General features: G+C 37.1%; 1 protein-coding gene across 1 annotated transcript; it reads left to right on the top strand.

The window, feature by feature from the left end:
- Window positions 1-1528: 1528 nt before the first annotated feature.
- LOC311210363 (serpin A3-4-like) lies at window positions 1529-12511 on the top strand (the record flags this gene model as incomplete). The annotated part of the gene is made up of 4 exons (XM_084288261.1): window positions 1529-2165; window positions 7113-7383; window positions 11035-11182; window positions 12323-12511. The coding sequence occupies exons 1-4, from the start codon at window positions 1535-1537 to the stop codon at window positions 12509-12511; spliced, it is 1239 nt and encodes a 412-aa protein (XP_084144387.1). The 5' UTR covers window positions 1529-1534.
- Window positions 12512-13186: the final 675 nt, after the last annotated feature.

Raw genomic sequence — 13186 nt, 5'->3', positions numbered from 1 at the left:
AACAAACTTTCTGAAAGTGGTTCGGCAAGGGGTTCAGGTTGGAACAGATGCTCTTCCTTGCAATAGTAGTATTGTTATAACCATAATATTCAAAGAGTGTCAATATATAAAAGTAGAGATCCGTATTCTGAATTCACTGAATATTGGAGAACCAAGACATAGGAAAGTGGAGAATGCAAATGCAGAGTCATGTGGGAGCTGGTAAAGATTCAACAAATCAACATGATTTTACAAGGCATGAGAGTCTAAATATAATTTCACTTAGGTTTTCCATTTCAAAATCCTTTTATTTTATTCTAGGGAGTATTTTATTTTATTAAAGATTCTGTAGGTAAAGCAACATACTACAGGAGGATGTTCTAGATTTCTAAATATGTTCCACCTCTTTACTTTCTTCTGTCTGTTGACAAAAGTTGTTGAACTAATTAGGGAACCATTAATACTAATTTCTAGAGTTAAAGGTATTGCTACAGATGTGAATGGATTATTTTCTTGTTAGTTTGGAAAAGGCTTTCCTGTTCTGTGGGTATCTTTTAGTTTTGTTCCTCTAGATTTCACTCATTCATCTTAACATTTTGCCATTGCAGCCTTTTATCCTAAAATCACCTCTCACTGGATTTGTGATGATAAAAGCATGATTGGTCTCGTGTTTCCTCTATCTTTTTGTTTGTTTGTTTGTTTTGTTGATAATTTTCAGTCACAAATCTGAAACTTTGCATGCAGCAGGCACACTTGATTCCATTTGCTTTTCTGCATACTTAACTCAATTTCCCTTTTTTAATAAACAATATTGTCTTTCAATGGTCTTGATGATTTTCTAATTGCTCAAAGCAGATTTCTCTCTCATTAGTTATATGGAAGTTTATTTGGTTGCTTGCTTTTAAATAGTGTTTATTTGTTCAAGCTTTATGGAATTACTGTGAATTTTCATCACTTCCTCATTAAGAAGTGCATTTACTTTCTCTCTGGTGCCTCTATGTTTACCCATAGCCCATTTGAAAATGTGTGTAATATTTTGATTGTCACAATGGAGGAATACTGTGTGTTTCTTTCACTTTGGTTATTTATTTATTTATTTGTTTATTTTCATCTTGATAAATTTAACTGACTAGTCTTGACTGGCCCCCTTGCCTGTGTATAGACCTGTACTTTTGACTTACAGTTTTTTTTTTTTTTTTTTTTTTTTTTTTAATCACTTGAAACCACATTAAAAACAGAACTCTGGGGAGACAAAAAAAAAAAATGTTTCAGAGAAAATGTAACCTAACCTTAATGAGGGTGCTTTTCATATTACTTCACTTTGCTTTGATTTTAATTTTTATTCTTTCATAATTTGTTCAGTAAATTGAGTAATATTCAAAAGCCTACTTCCTTGAAATGGAAAGCTGGTATCTCTGAATTCAAATGGCTTGGAATCACTGGTACTGAGCTAGTTCTGTACAGTGAAGGGGCTGACTTATTGCAAAGTATGAGGTAAAAAGATCTGTAAGCCAAGTGTTATTTTTATTTTCTTCTTTTACAGATTTATACAAACATGAAGCTGTTTTTCCTGTGCCTTTTAATTGTTGGGATTCATTCCAACAGTTATCTCTATGAGCCTAATCGCCAAGGTGTAAGAAACCAAAATCAAAGAGGCCAAGAAAATCGATATATGCTGCAGCAGACTGTAGGGAACAGCGTTTGTCAGTTTGCATGCTGTTTCTACAAGGAGATTTCTTCTCGTGAAAACAGTGGGAATATTTTCTTTTCTCCCTTGAGCATCTCTACTGCCTTTGCAATGCTGACTCTCGGTGCCAGATCTGACACTCTGACACAGATTCTTAGGGTCCTTAGTTTTAACCCACGTGAAATTTCTGAAAACCAAATACATGAAGGTTATCGTCAACTCATGCAAATGGTAAACAGAAAGAATGAGGCATTACAACTGAATATGGGAAATGTCCTGTTTGTGCTTGACCAGTTGAAACCACAAGATAAATTTTTAAATAATCTCAGAAACTTCTATGAAGGAGAAGCTTATCCTATGAACTTCAAGAGGGCTAATCAAGCCCAGATGAAGATCAATGAATATGTAGCAGGAAGAACCAATGGGAAAATCAGGGACCTCATAAATAACCTTGATCCACTTACTGAAATTCTCCTCATTAGTTATATTTATTTTAATGGTAAGATATACATATCTTATTCTCTTACTTCATGTACTATTTCCTCAGGTCAGTCTTCGACTTCATCACCTTTTTTTGCAATATGTTTATCATAGGGAATCATATCTTGTTTTACTTTTGGTCCTCATTCATGTTTAATTATAAACAAAGCTATTAGAAATTATTGTCTGCTTAATGCTGATGATAATTTTAGCAAAATTTAAGGCAAATTTTCCACATATATTTTAATGTATACATTTCTTTCCCAATAAAAAGTGAAATATACTTTCAGGAAGGCATTTCTATGCAGTAAGGTATGTAGTCCTTTACAATCTAGTAAGATTTATTTTTATACTAAGACTTTTTCCTTCTCCACTTAGGATTTTTGGTTTAACAACTTTGGAGATAAATTTAAAGAACACTGTTAAAGTAAAACAAGATGTTACCTAAAAGCAAAGCCATGCACTTACTCAATATTTCTGCAGTTACGGACTATAATTATGTATCCAAAGCTAAATGTGTAAAAATAGTTTTAGTTTCACACTGATGTTCTGTTTTCTGTTTTCAGTATGCCTTCAATAATAGTGTCGATTTTTTTTTTTTTTTTTTTTTGATTTGCAGATCCTAATATTTTCCAGTGAAGAAATGGACTCCCCTTCCCCCCTTCCCCCCTCCCCCCCTTCCAGAGTATCAAATACAAGCCTTCTGATAATAAGCTTGTTTTTCTTAAGTAACTTACGGAGTTTGCTTAGATACAGTCTACAGATCTTCCCAGAGCTTTTCAGACTGCTATAATGAGAAGAAGAAAAGCAAGGTTGTAAGGCTTAAAGAGTTATCTAATAACAGATACTGTGTCTTCTTTTTAGGAGCACATCTGAAATGCTTGTATCTCAACGCATGCAGTATGAGGAACAAAGGAAATGAACTGGAAGCTTTGGTCCTCTCCTAGAGCTGTGATATCATTGGTATTAGTGAGACTTGCTGGTATGAGTCCTACAGTTGGAGTGCTGTGATGGAGGGCTGTTCAGGAGGGATAGACAGGGTAGGCGAAACAAGGCATTGCACAGTACGCAAGAAGGAGATCAGAGTGGATAGCCCTTGTACTTAGAGATAATCATAGAATCATTAAGTTTGGAAAAAACCTTCAAGGTCAACTACTCCTTCTGAGAATAAATTTTTCCTAATTTCCGACCTGAAATTAGGTTGGAGTAATGTGGTAGAGAGCCTCTGGATGAGGTTTTATAGGGATGGATAGCAAAGCAGATGTCTTTTTGGGTGTCTACTATCAACCACCCACCCAGGATGATAGCACTGATATCATATTCGCTGATTCTGTAGGCCCTGGGGGAGATGTAATGGTATGTGGCTGTCTTGACCATAGTGATCATGAAATAGTTGAGTTCAAAATTTTTGGTGGCATGAGAAAAAAAGGTCAGCAGATTTGCCATCCTGGACTTGAAGAGAGTAGACTTTAAGCTTCATAACTGGTGGCCTTTCCATTTGTGGTCACCAAAATTGCAAGGGACTTGTTCTATCAGCTGAATGTTCATAAGTTTGTGGGGCCTAATGTTCACCCCAGTGTACTGAAAGAGCACTGAAGAAGTTAGTGGATGTTATAGCTGGACCCCTCTCAACAATTTAGCAAAGGTCATGGGAGTTTGGGGAGGTCTCTGATGTCTAGCCATTACACCATTCTACAAGATGGGCATGAGAGAAGCCCCAGGAAATGATAGACATCAGCTCCTGGAAACGTCATGGAGAACATTGTCCTGAGTGTTATTGAAAGTCATTTAAAGAATGTCAGGCATAGTCACCATGGATCATGAAGGGAAAGTCCTGCCTTAGTAGTTTGATAAGATCACCCACTTAGCAGATGAAGGGAAGGCAGTGGATGTAATCTTTCTGTATTTCATTAGGGTCTTTGATACTGTCCCTCACAGTATCCTTCTGAAGGTAATGTCCAACCATAAGATAAACAGGTTCACGCTGTACTGGGTGATGAACTGGTTCAATGGTGGAGCCCAAAGTGTTGTAATGAATGGAGATAGCAGATAGTCACTATTCTGCCGTATTTATCACCAGTCTTGCCTCTCCTTGAATATTGTGTGCAGTTCTGGGCTCCACAATATAAAAAGGATGCTAAGATACTTGAATGCATCCAAAGGAAGACAAAAAAGCTGGTAGAAGAGTCGGAAGACAGGTTGTATGGGGAGAGGTTGAGGACACTTGAAATGTCTGATCTGGAGAAGAGGAGGCTCAGAGGTGATCTCATTGCTCTTTCCAACTTTCTGAGAAGAGGAAGGGCTGATCTCTTTGTCTTAGTTACCAATGTCAGAATGTGAGGGAAGTGCACAAAGTTGCACCTGGGTAGGTTCAGACTAAGGAAAAATTTCTGTTCTATGAGGGTTGTCAAACACTGGAACAGGCTTCCTAGAAAGAGGGTTGATGTCCCATGCCCATAAGTGTTCAGGGGGCATTTGGGCGATGCACTCAATAATATGCTGGAACTTTTGGGTAGCCCTGAAGTAGTCAGGAAATTGGACTTGACAATCTTTACAGATCCTTTCCGACTGAACTATTCTAATTCTATTCTAATTCTTTCAAACCTCTCTCTTACTCATTTTATCACATTCTGAAAACTAAGCAATTGCAGAAAAATAATATTATGCAATTTATCTGCTAAAAATATTGTCAAGCTTTTAAACTGAAATGGAGAAGGCATGCATTAAAAATTATATTCTTTCAAAACTATTAACTTAGGTGTTTCCATTCCTGTCCTCAGTATGACAATTCCCCCCAAAGTAACTCATAATCAGATTTTTATTGTTTTACTTTTCATCTGTGCCCCTGTTCCTTGTGTTAATCTCTGAAGGTTTGGCCAGAGTTAAATGAAGCTGTTTAGAATCCATATGACTAGTATTTCTTAATTCTCTTGAGTACATACTCTTCTGTCTGAAATAACGTTTTCAAGAGAGGTTTTTAAGTACCATATGTCATGTTTTTAAAAACTAGCCAAAAAACAACAAAACAAACAAACAAACAAACAAACAAAAACATTTTTTTCCCCTGAAAGGTGTTTGCAAACAGAGCAATAGATTCAGTAAAACCTCAAATGTTCTAAGAGGGAAAACTTGATACACAATGGGGAAAAAAGCCAGAGAAATTTCGTATTATCAAGACTCTTCTGGAGTCTTGTTCTCTCTATATACATTACAGCTTTCCTTGCACAGTACTGGTGACTGTCCTTTCTGTTTTTTTGTGGTATAACTTAGTTTAGAAGTCCTTCCCTAAGGACAAAAGTCTGGAAATGTTTTCCTGTTTCTCAGCCAGTGGACATGCTATTCTACCACAGTACACGGGTCCCTTATCATTCCCTAGTTGAGCAGATCACCACAAAGTATCATACGGTGAGATTAATTTTTCTACTTGAACTCTGTAAAACATTTGAGAAAGGTGCCATCCTAGAAGGTAACCTCATAAGAAAGAGGAGAGTGTAAGGAATGAGAGTTCCTATGAAAGAGGAGGAGAGGATTACTGAATATCATCTCTGTCAAACCTGTGTGTTAAATTCTAACATTCTACTCAGTTTTTAATCAAGTAAAGCTCATTTTGAAATCAGTGGGTGTTTTCCCTAAGTTGAGCATTGCGTAAAGGTTGTTGGAGTGTTTCAGGAATTGTGTCATTCACATTTTTGTGATTCTTTTTTTTCCTTTTTTTTTTTTTTCTTTTTTCTTTTTTTTTTTCCTTAAACCTTATCAAGGCAAAAATCCTGCCTGTTACATGTTTGATGAAAGAAGTCAGCCAATAACATCAGAATTGTGTTATTGTGGTCAGTACTAATGAAGAAACATGAAATCAGTAAATTTTCTTGTCTTAAGAGTAATGATGGTTGTCAGTTTATATTTTTGTAGCCCAAGACATGCAGTAACTAAATCTCATTTCACTTTTTCAAAGTAGGATGTAAGTGCTGTTCATGGCTATTCTACAGATGGTAGAGACAGCAGGTAATAAGTTCATTTATACTAAGCTGCCTAGTAATCATTGTTCAAGCACAAATCAAAAATAATACCATCTTGTTTCATGATTTTCTTGGTGGCACTTCATTTAATATTGTGATTCTGCTTTTGCCTGCTAAACTTGATCAAAGGTGACCTTTGTTATTCAAAGCAAAATTTACTACAGAGAAATGCCTTTCTTTAAAAACAAAACAAAAAGCAAGCAAACAAACAAACCAAACAAGCACCATGAAAACCAAAAACCTTCTTCCTCCTTTTTTATATCTAGCTCGGACTCTGAAATGGATGAGGTGAGTATCTAGAATTCAGTTTAGAAATTTCTTCCCAGTAATAATCCTTCAGAATTTCAATTTAGACAGTTTGTTTCACTATGACTAAGTGAAAAGCATTTGGAAATTTAATGTTTTGAGTTTATTTATTTATTTTATTTTTTACCCCAGCAGTTTCGTATGATTAGGTTCTTTGTGTTTTTAAATACAATCAGGTAAAGTGTCATATGAAACCCCTCATTCTGGAAGTAACCTGAATCTCATTATTTCTCTAGAGAATTTAACCCTCATTTCTCCCTCTACAAGTCCCTTTGGTGGGAACAAGCAAAAGGGAGAATCTTTCTTCTTAGCTCCTGTTTAAAGGCTGCATCATATGAGGGCTTTATAGGCACCTTGAAATGGTTGTTTTGAAGGAAAAATGCACACGTCCCTTTACAGATTAGAATATTTGGTGAGAAATTTAAATTAAGTACAATCAGTCCTGCTGAAAGAAATGAGGGGGTTTTGTACATCACAGTCTTCTTCCTATTGAACTATTATGAGTATTCAGTAGGACAAAGTGCTTGTTGCAAACTGGTTTATCTTTGAAGCTGATCCAGGTGTAACAGTTTCTACTTCTATGAATGTGTCCTATGGTTTCATGTGCTCAAAATATCCTATAACTCTGTGTCTTGTATTTCAAGCTGAATGGGAAAAACCCTTTGACCCAAAGTACACTAAAAAGGAAAAATTTTTTGTGGATGGGAACAAGGCTGTTGAAGTCCCAATGATGTTTGGAATGGGCCTGTTCAAGCATGGCTATGATGAACAGCTGTCTTCCACAGTCGTGCAAATGGATTATAAAGGAGGTGCTTCAGCATTTTTTGTTCTGCCTGATCAAGGAAAAATGAGGAAGCTGGAGAAAAAATTGTCTTGTGAACGTATGGCAAGATGGAGGACATTAGTCTCAAAAAGGTAAAATTCTGAAGTTCTTGGGTCAGAGAGTAGGCAAGGAAGCCCATCAGTTTTAATCTGCTGGGCTATGATACAGATCAGGATGTTAATTTTAATTCTATTTTAATCTGTGGAAGAATTCCCACAGAAGGCTGAAATTTGTCTCTCTGATGCTCCTGTGGTTTTACATTTAGTACTGCATGAATTGGAAACTTTCACTGCTATGGGACTTTTCTGATCCTGCATTTTATTTCGTGTTTTCCACTATAGCCGCCAATTCTCTGTCTTAATACCTCTTCCATCTTTTTTTCTTTTTTTCTTTTTTTTTTTTTTTTTTTTTTTCCCCTCTCTTGTCATCTGCTTCTGTCATCTTCTGTTTACAACTAAACTACTACCATTTTCCTTCATTTTTTTTTTTATTGGCTTTTTCTTCCTTTCTCTCTGCATGTTTTTTGGTAATCACACATTAAATGCTGAAATGGTACCTTCCATTTGGCCATTGTGGGGACAAAAGTAAGTGATAAGTGTATAGAGCATCTCACTTGGCAAAGCCAATGTATTCATGCTCTTTGAAGACAAAGAAAGGTGATATTGTATTAATACATATCTGTTTCAAGGTAACTTTGAGAGTAGAAGACAATATATATATTATTTATATATCTAATATATATATATTTATATATCTAATAAAATAGATTCCTGCTTCATTAGTTTCACATGTAGGAGTAACCTTTGATAGGACAAAATATGTGTACAAGTGTAGGCAAAACTTTTACAAAATTAAACCCTTGTGTTCCTCAGATTTATGAATACGTCATGTAAGAGACCTTCACACATTCACATTTGGAAATGGTGTTTTAAATTATCAGTTTTCAAGTTGCAAATGACATCCTAATACGTCAAATTGTGTCATTCTCTTTACTCTGATTCACAGTCAAAAATTTTCAAAGAATTCTGAACTATTTTACAGAAGGGAAAAAAAAAAAAAAAGACATAAAAAGAGTGTGTGATTCTCAGTGTAGCTTCACAGTTTTTAATTTCCTTGGAATAGCTATGTGGTTGGTCACTAAAAGCACTATAGGACAAATCAGAAGCTGAATCAATTTACTTATGAATCATTTCTGCCAAAGAAACACAATTTGCTTTTAAAACCAGCAAAAAATTGCTAAATACAAATGAGAGTTTTTGCTTCCTCTCCCTATCCTTCCCCCCCACCCTTAACTGAAATAGATGAATAGGCGTACACCTTACATTATAAAAAAGGCAACTCTACCAAAGACCTTGAACTTCTTTCACACAGGTCCCCATTTTTCATTATGCTACCTCTCTCCTGCAAACTAATGAGACAGACTTCTCCTTTTCCCTGTAGTTTTCAAAGCAACTGATGGCATTTTTTTCTATCCTTTGGAGCCTATGGGATGTCTCAATAAATGGCTTTAATGGTAGAATGTGGAATGATGTAACAATTTGGGGCAAGTTATTTTTGTCCCTGTTTCTCTACCTGCAATCTGATGTTGACACAATTTGCAGAAGTATTGTGAGGAACATTGTTCATTATTGTTGAGTTTGAAATGTGAGATAGTGCCAAGGTATTGACACAGCTGAGTACAGACAGCTTGGATCTATTTGATGGTTGAACTGTGGAGAAAATATTCCTTTCTCTTCTCAAAAGTATATCGCAGTGCTTCCTGTCCAGTCACATTGTTGCTATATGCTTACAGCTTTCCCTTTCCTGCATGTTGAAAGCAAGTGGGGGCTTGTAAATGAGTGTCTTTATGTAATAGATAGACAGATGATGCAATGATTGTTGCATCCTTACTTGAGAGAGCAATCAGTGCCATCACAAATTAAGTAGAAGAGATCAGCAAGCCATTATCAATCCACCAGCACTCTCATTTTTGGCTACCAGCCAGACTTTGCATTAGATATATGGAGATGCTGTGCTGTGAAAGTATGAGCCCTTCACTTTCCACCTGCCCACTGGATGTCTTGCTCTTTGGCAAATTTAATTAAGTACTCCACATTCTCCTTTCCCTGGAATCCTGGACAGTTTTTCTGGTTTCTAACCAGAAAACAGTACCTACAATCAACATCGTCATCTCTGTCTCTAACTCAAGTGCTGCTTCTAGCTGTGAATGTTCCTTTTAACCTTAGAAAAGAAACTGTTAGATCCTTACTAAAAGATCAAGGAAGAAATTAGTCAGAAATATGGGGGTTTATTAATTTATTGAAAGCATCAAACTAGTCACTTTCCCAAATAAAATAAAATAACATCAAGTAACTCAGACACCAGACTTGACACAGATAAATAATTATCTGTTTAGTAGCTGGACTCTGTCAAAGTGCTTTTGTTTGTTATTTTGTCATCTGTACAATCACAGCCACATATTGTCCTTCTCTGCTATATCTTCACTGTCCTTGATTTTGTATGATAAACTTACACGGCCAACGTTTCTTTCAAAAGTGATCAGTGAACTTGGATGTGCTGGATTTTCTGTGTCCAGCCTGGGACACCTGAAAGAATATCTTTTTCACAAGGTGAAACCTCTGCATCCTCCAGTAATGGGGCATGTTTAAGATCTTTCCAGCAGAATGCACAATGCATCACTAACTTCTGAAAATGTCAGATGAAGAACATTAAAGAGGTACATATGTGCTGTTGTGTTGGCTCACTCTGCAGACTAGAGACCTTAGCCTCTCAACTAGCCTAGCAACATCGTTATAAACCTTTTCTTCTCCCCTAATTAATACTATATAACTCATGACCTCATGATGTTCAATATGGTCAAATGCCAGGCCCTGCACCTGGGTCAAGGCAATCCCAAACATGAGTACAGGCTAGATGATAAGTGGCTTGAGCAGCCCTGTCAAGAAGGACCTGGGAGTGTTGGTTGATGAGAAGCTTGACATGAGCCAGCAATGTGTACCTGCAGCACAGAAAGCCAACTATATCCTAAGCCGCATGAAAAGTAGCATGGCCAGCATGTCGAGAGAGGTGGTTCTCCACCTCTACTCTGTGCTCATGTGCCCCACCTGGAGTGCTGCATTCAGCTCTGGAGCACCCAGCACAAGAAGGACATAGAAGTATTAGAATGAATCTAGAGGAGAGCCACAAAGATGTTCGAGGGTCTGGAGCACCTCGTCTATGAATACAAGTTGAAGGAGTTGGTGTTGTTCAGCCCTGGAGAAAAGAGAAGGCTCCAGGGAGACCTTATAGTGGCCTTGCAGTACCTAAAGGGGGCTACAGGAAAGATGGAGGGCGAGGGGAGGGGGCTGGGGAGGGAAGCTTTTGTCAAGGCATGTAGTGACAGGACAAGAGGGAATGGATTTAAACTAAAAGAGGGTAGATTTAGATTATATATTAAGAATAAATTGTTTACTATAAGGGTGAAACAGGTTGTCTAGAGAAGTTGTGGGTGCCCCATCCCTAGATGTTCAGTGTCAGGTTGGATGGGCAACTTGGTCTGGTGGGAGCTGTCCCTGACCATGGAAGGGGTGTTGGAAATAGGTAATTTTTAAGATCCCTTCCAACCCAAACCACTCTATGGTTCTGTAATCTCCCACCTAGGCTAGAGAAAGCCTGCAAGCAAAATGAGTTGTGTTTCAGGACTGTGTTAAACTGTGATATCTGACCAAAAGCTTCATCATATTCTTGTGCTTCTTTTCTGGCAGCTCAGCAAATTTTTATCTTCCGAAATTCACTCTTTATGGGAGGTATAACCTAAAAAATATGCTATATAGAATGGGTATCATGGATGTATTCACTGATAAGGCTGATCTCTCTGGGATCACTGGACAGCCCCAGCACAGAATTTCCCAGGTAAGTCATACTGCTTTTTATTTTATGGGCCCATGGTTGCTGATGCTCACATCATTTTACTTTTAAACACTCATGATGCAAAACTCACATAAGAAGGGTTCATTTCACATGAAAAGGCAGAATTTGACATGCAGAGTATTTCACCCATGTTACTTGGGCTGTCATTCACATTGCAATGGAGCAGGTAACAAGTCCATAACTTTTTAATCCGGGAGTTATTTTTGTTCTGCTGGGAACCCCCTTATAAAACAGACAAGACCAAGTTGTCATCTCCCCACACCTTGGTGCCCTCATGCACTGTGTTGTTACGGTTCTGTCTCTACTTTCTTTTGCCTGTGTGTGGGTAAAAAGGGACTGTAGGATGTATTGTTGCTTGTGTTTTATGGTAGGAAGGGGAGAGGAAAAACAATGCTTGTTTTTAAACATTTTGGGAGAAAGGAAAATGTATTTCCTGAAAACAATTGGCTTCAAGCCTGTGAGCAATGAGTTCCATTAGTGTCAGTTTCAGGCAAAAGCTATAGATAAGTTATACTTCAAGATAAAGAGAGTTTAAAGTTGACAATCAGCACTAACAGGCAGTGCCAATTTCATTGTCTAATATGAGAAAAACAACAAACTGCAGGTGGAAGTCAATGAATTAGGATTTGTGAATGCCTTGATTTTGGAAATTAAAACTTGAACTTTTCTCCATAAGTTTCAATTTGCAAAATCAAGACATTCAGAGATCCTAATTCATTGACTTCCATTTCTAGTCTCCTCCTTTATTCCCTTTTTTTTTTTCAAAGACATTAAAGAACATGAAAAAAATAATTTCAGGGTGCTATTCATTGTGTTAAACTGCATGTTAATTCTTCAACTATATGAACTTGTCAAAGACAATTAAATGTGATTTTGCTCTCTTTTAAGCTTTATTCTAGCTCCAATGATCTGCATTAGAGACAACAGGAAACAGGAAAAGAAACAAAGCAAAAGTTTTTATGAGCAGAGAGATGTTCTTACCTCAGAGTTGAGCTCTCTAAGAAAACCATGCTTTCTGGTGATAATTTCTTACCAACATCTTCACAGACTTCTAGCTCAAGTTCTTGTTTAGGTAACTAGTTTTGTGCCCCATTGACTTGTAACATGTCTGCTTCTTCACAGGCTATACATCAGGCTGTGGTGAAGGTGGATGAGACTGGCACCGAAGCAGCAGCTGCCACAGGCATGGAAATAGTGCCTATGTCTGTTCCAGTTACTATTAAAATGAACAGGCCCTTCCTAATGGTCATAACTTTGGAGAACAATATACTTTTCATGGGAAAAATTGTGAACCCTCTGAAAAAAGATTAAGTTGATGTACATATTAGGTACGCAGTTATCAACACTGTTAAATCTAACGTTTCACCTGATGAGTATAGCATAGCTACAGAGAGGTCTCCACCTCTTAACTATGTTATTCACTGTTTTTTTGTAGATGAGACACTTCAACAATTTGTAATAGTTGCATGTTTGTTTGGGTCTTTTTTTTTTTTTTTTTTTTTTTTTTTTTAAGAAGGTTACATTCAGGCAAAACTGTCATTAGATCTGGAACAAAGTAGGCCTGTGTAATACCGACAGCATACATACATTTTCTAGCAGGGAAGATGAGGAGCATATGAGCATGTGGGTGGAGAGGATTGTGTAAGCCTGCTTCTTCCCTCATGGCTGCCTTCTCACTACTATTTTTTTTTTCATTGACTAACAAATGGGTGCAAGTTATCGCACTTTATTACTTGTTCCCGTTTTCCTACCAACATGAAGTTCAAATTTAGAATAGATTTTAACATACATAGTGCTTACTACCTTGCATAATACCATTGTTCAGTGAGTCTGTTAGCTCCTTGCCTTTCAGATGTTCTGGCATCTAAGCTGCTGCAAAGGGGGGTCATAGAGAAGGTGTGTTTTTCCCTTGCAGATATATCCTTTTCTATCCACTGTTTCTGTAAGAGTTCCCAATCCAAACTCATTCCAGAGTAGATGTTTCAG

Source organism: Netta rufina (genome assembly GCF_964035555.1).
Source record: "Netta rufina genome assembly, chromosome: 5".
In the NCBI taxonomy this organism is placed as follows: domain Eukaryota; kingdom Metazoa; phylum Chordata; class Aves; order Anseriformes; family Anatidae; genus Netta; species Netta rufina.
Note: the sequence above shows the minus strand (reverse complement) of the source record. Positions and strands in the feature narration are given on the sequence as shown.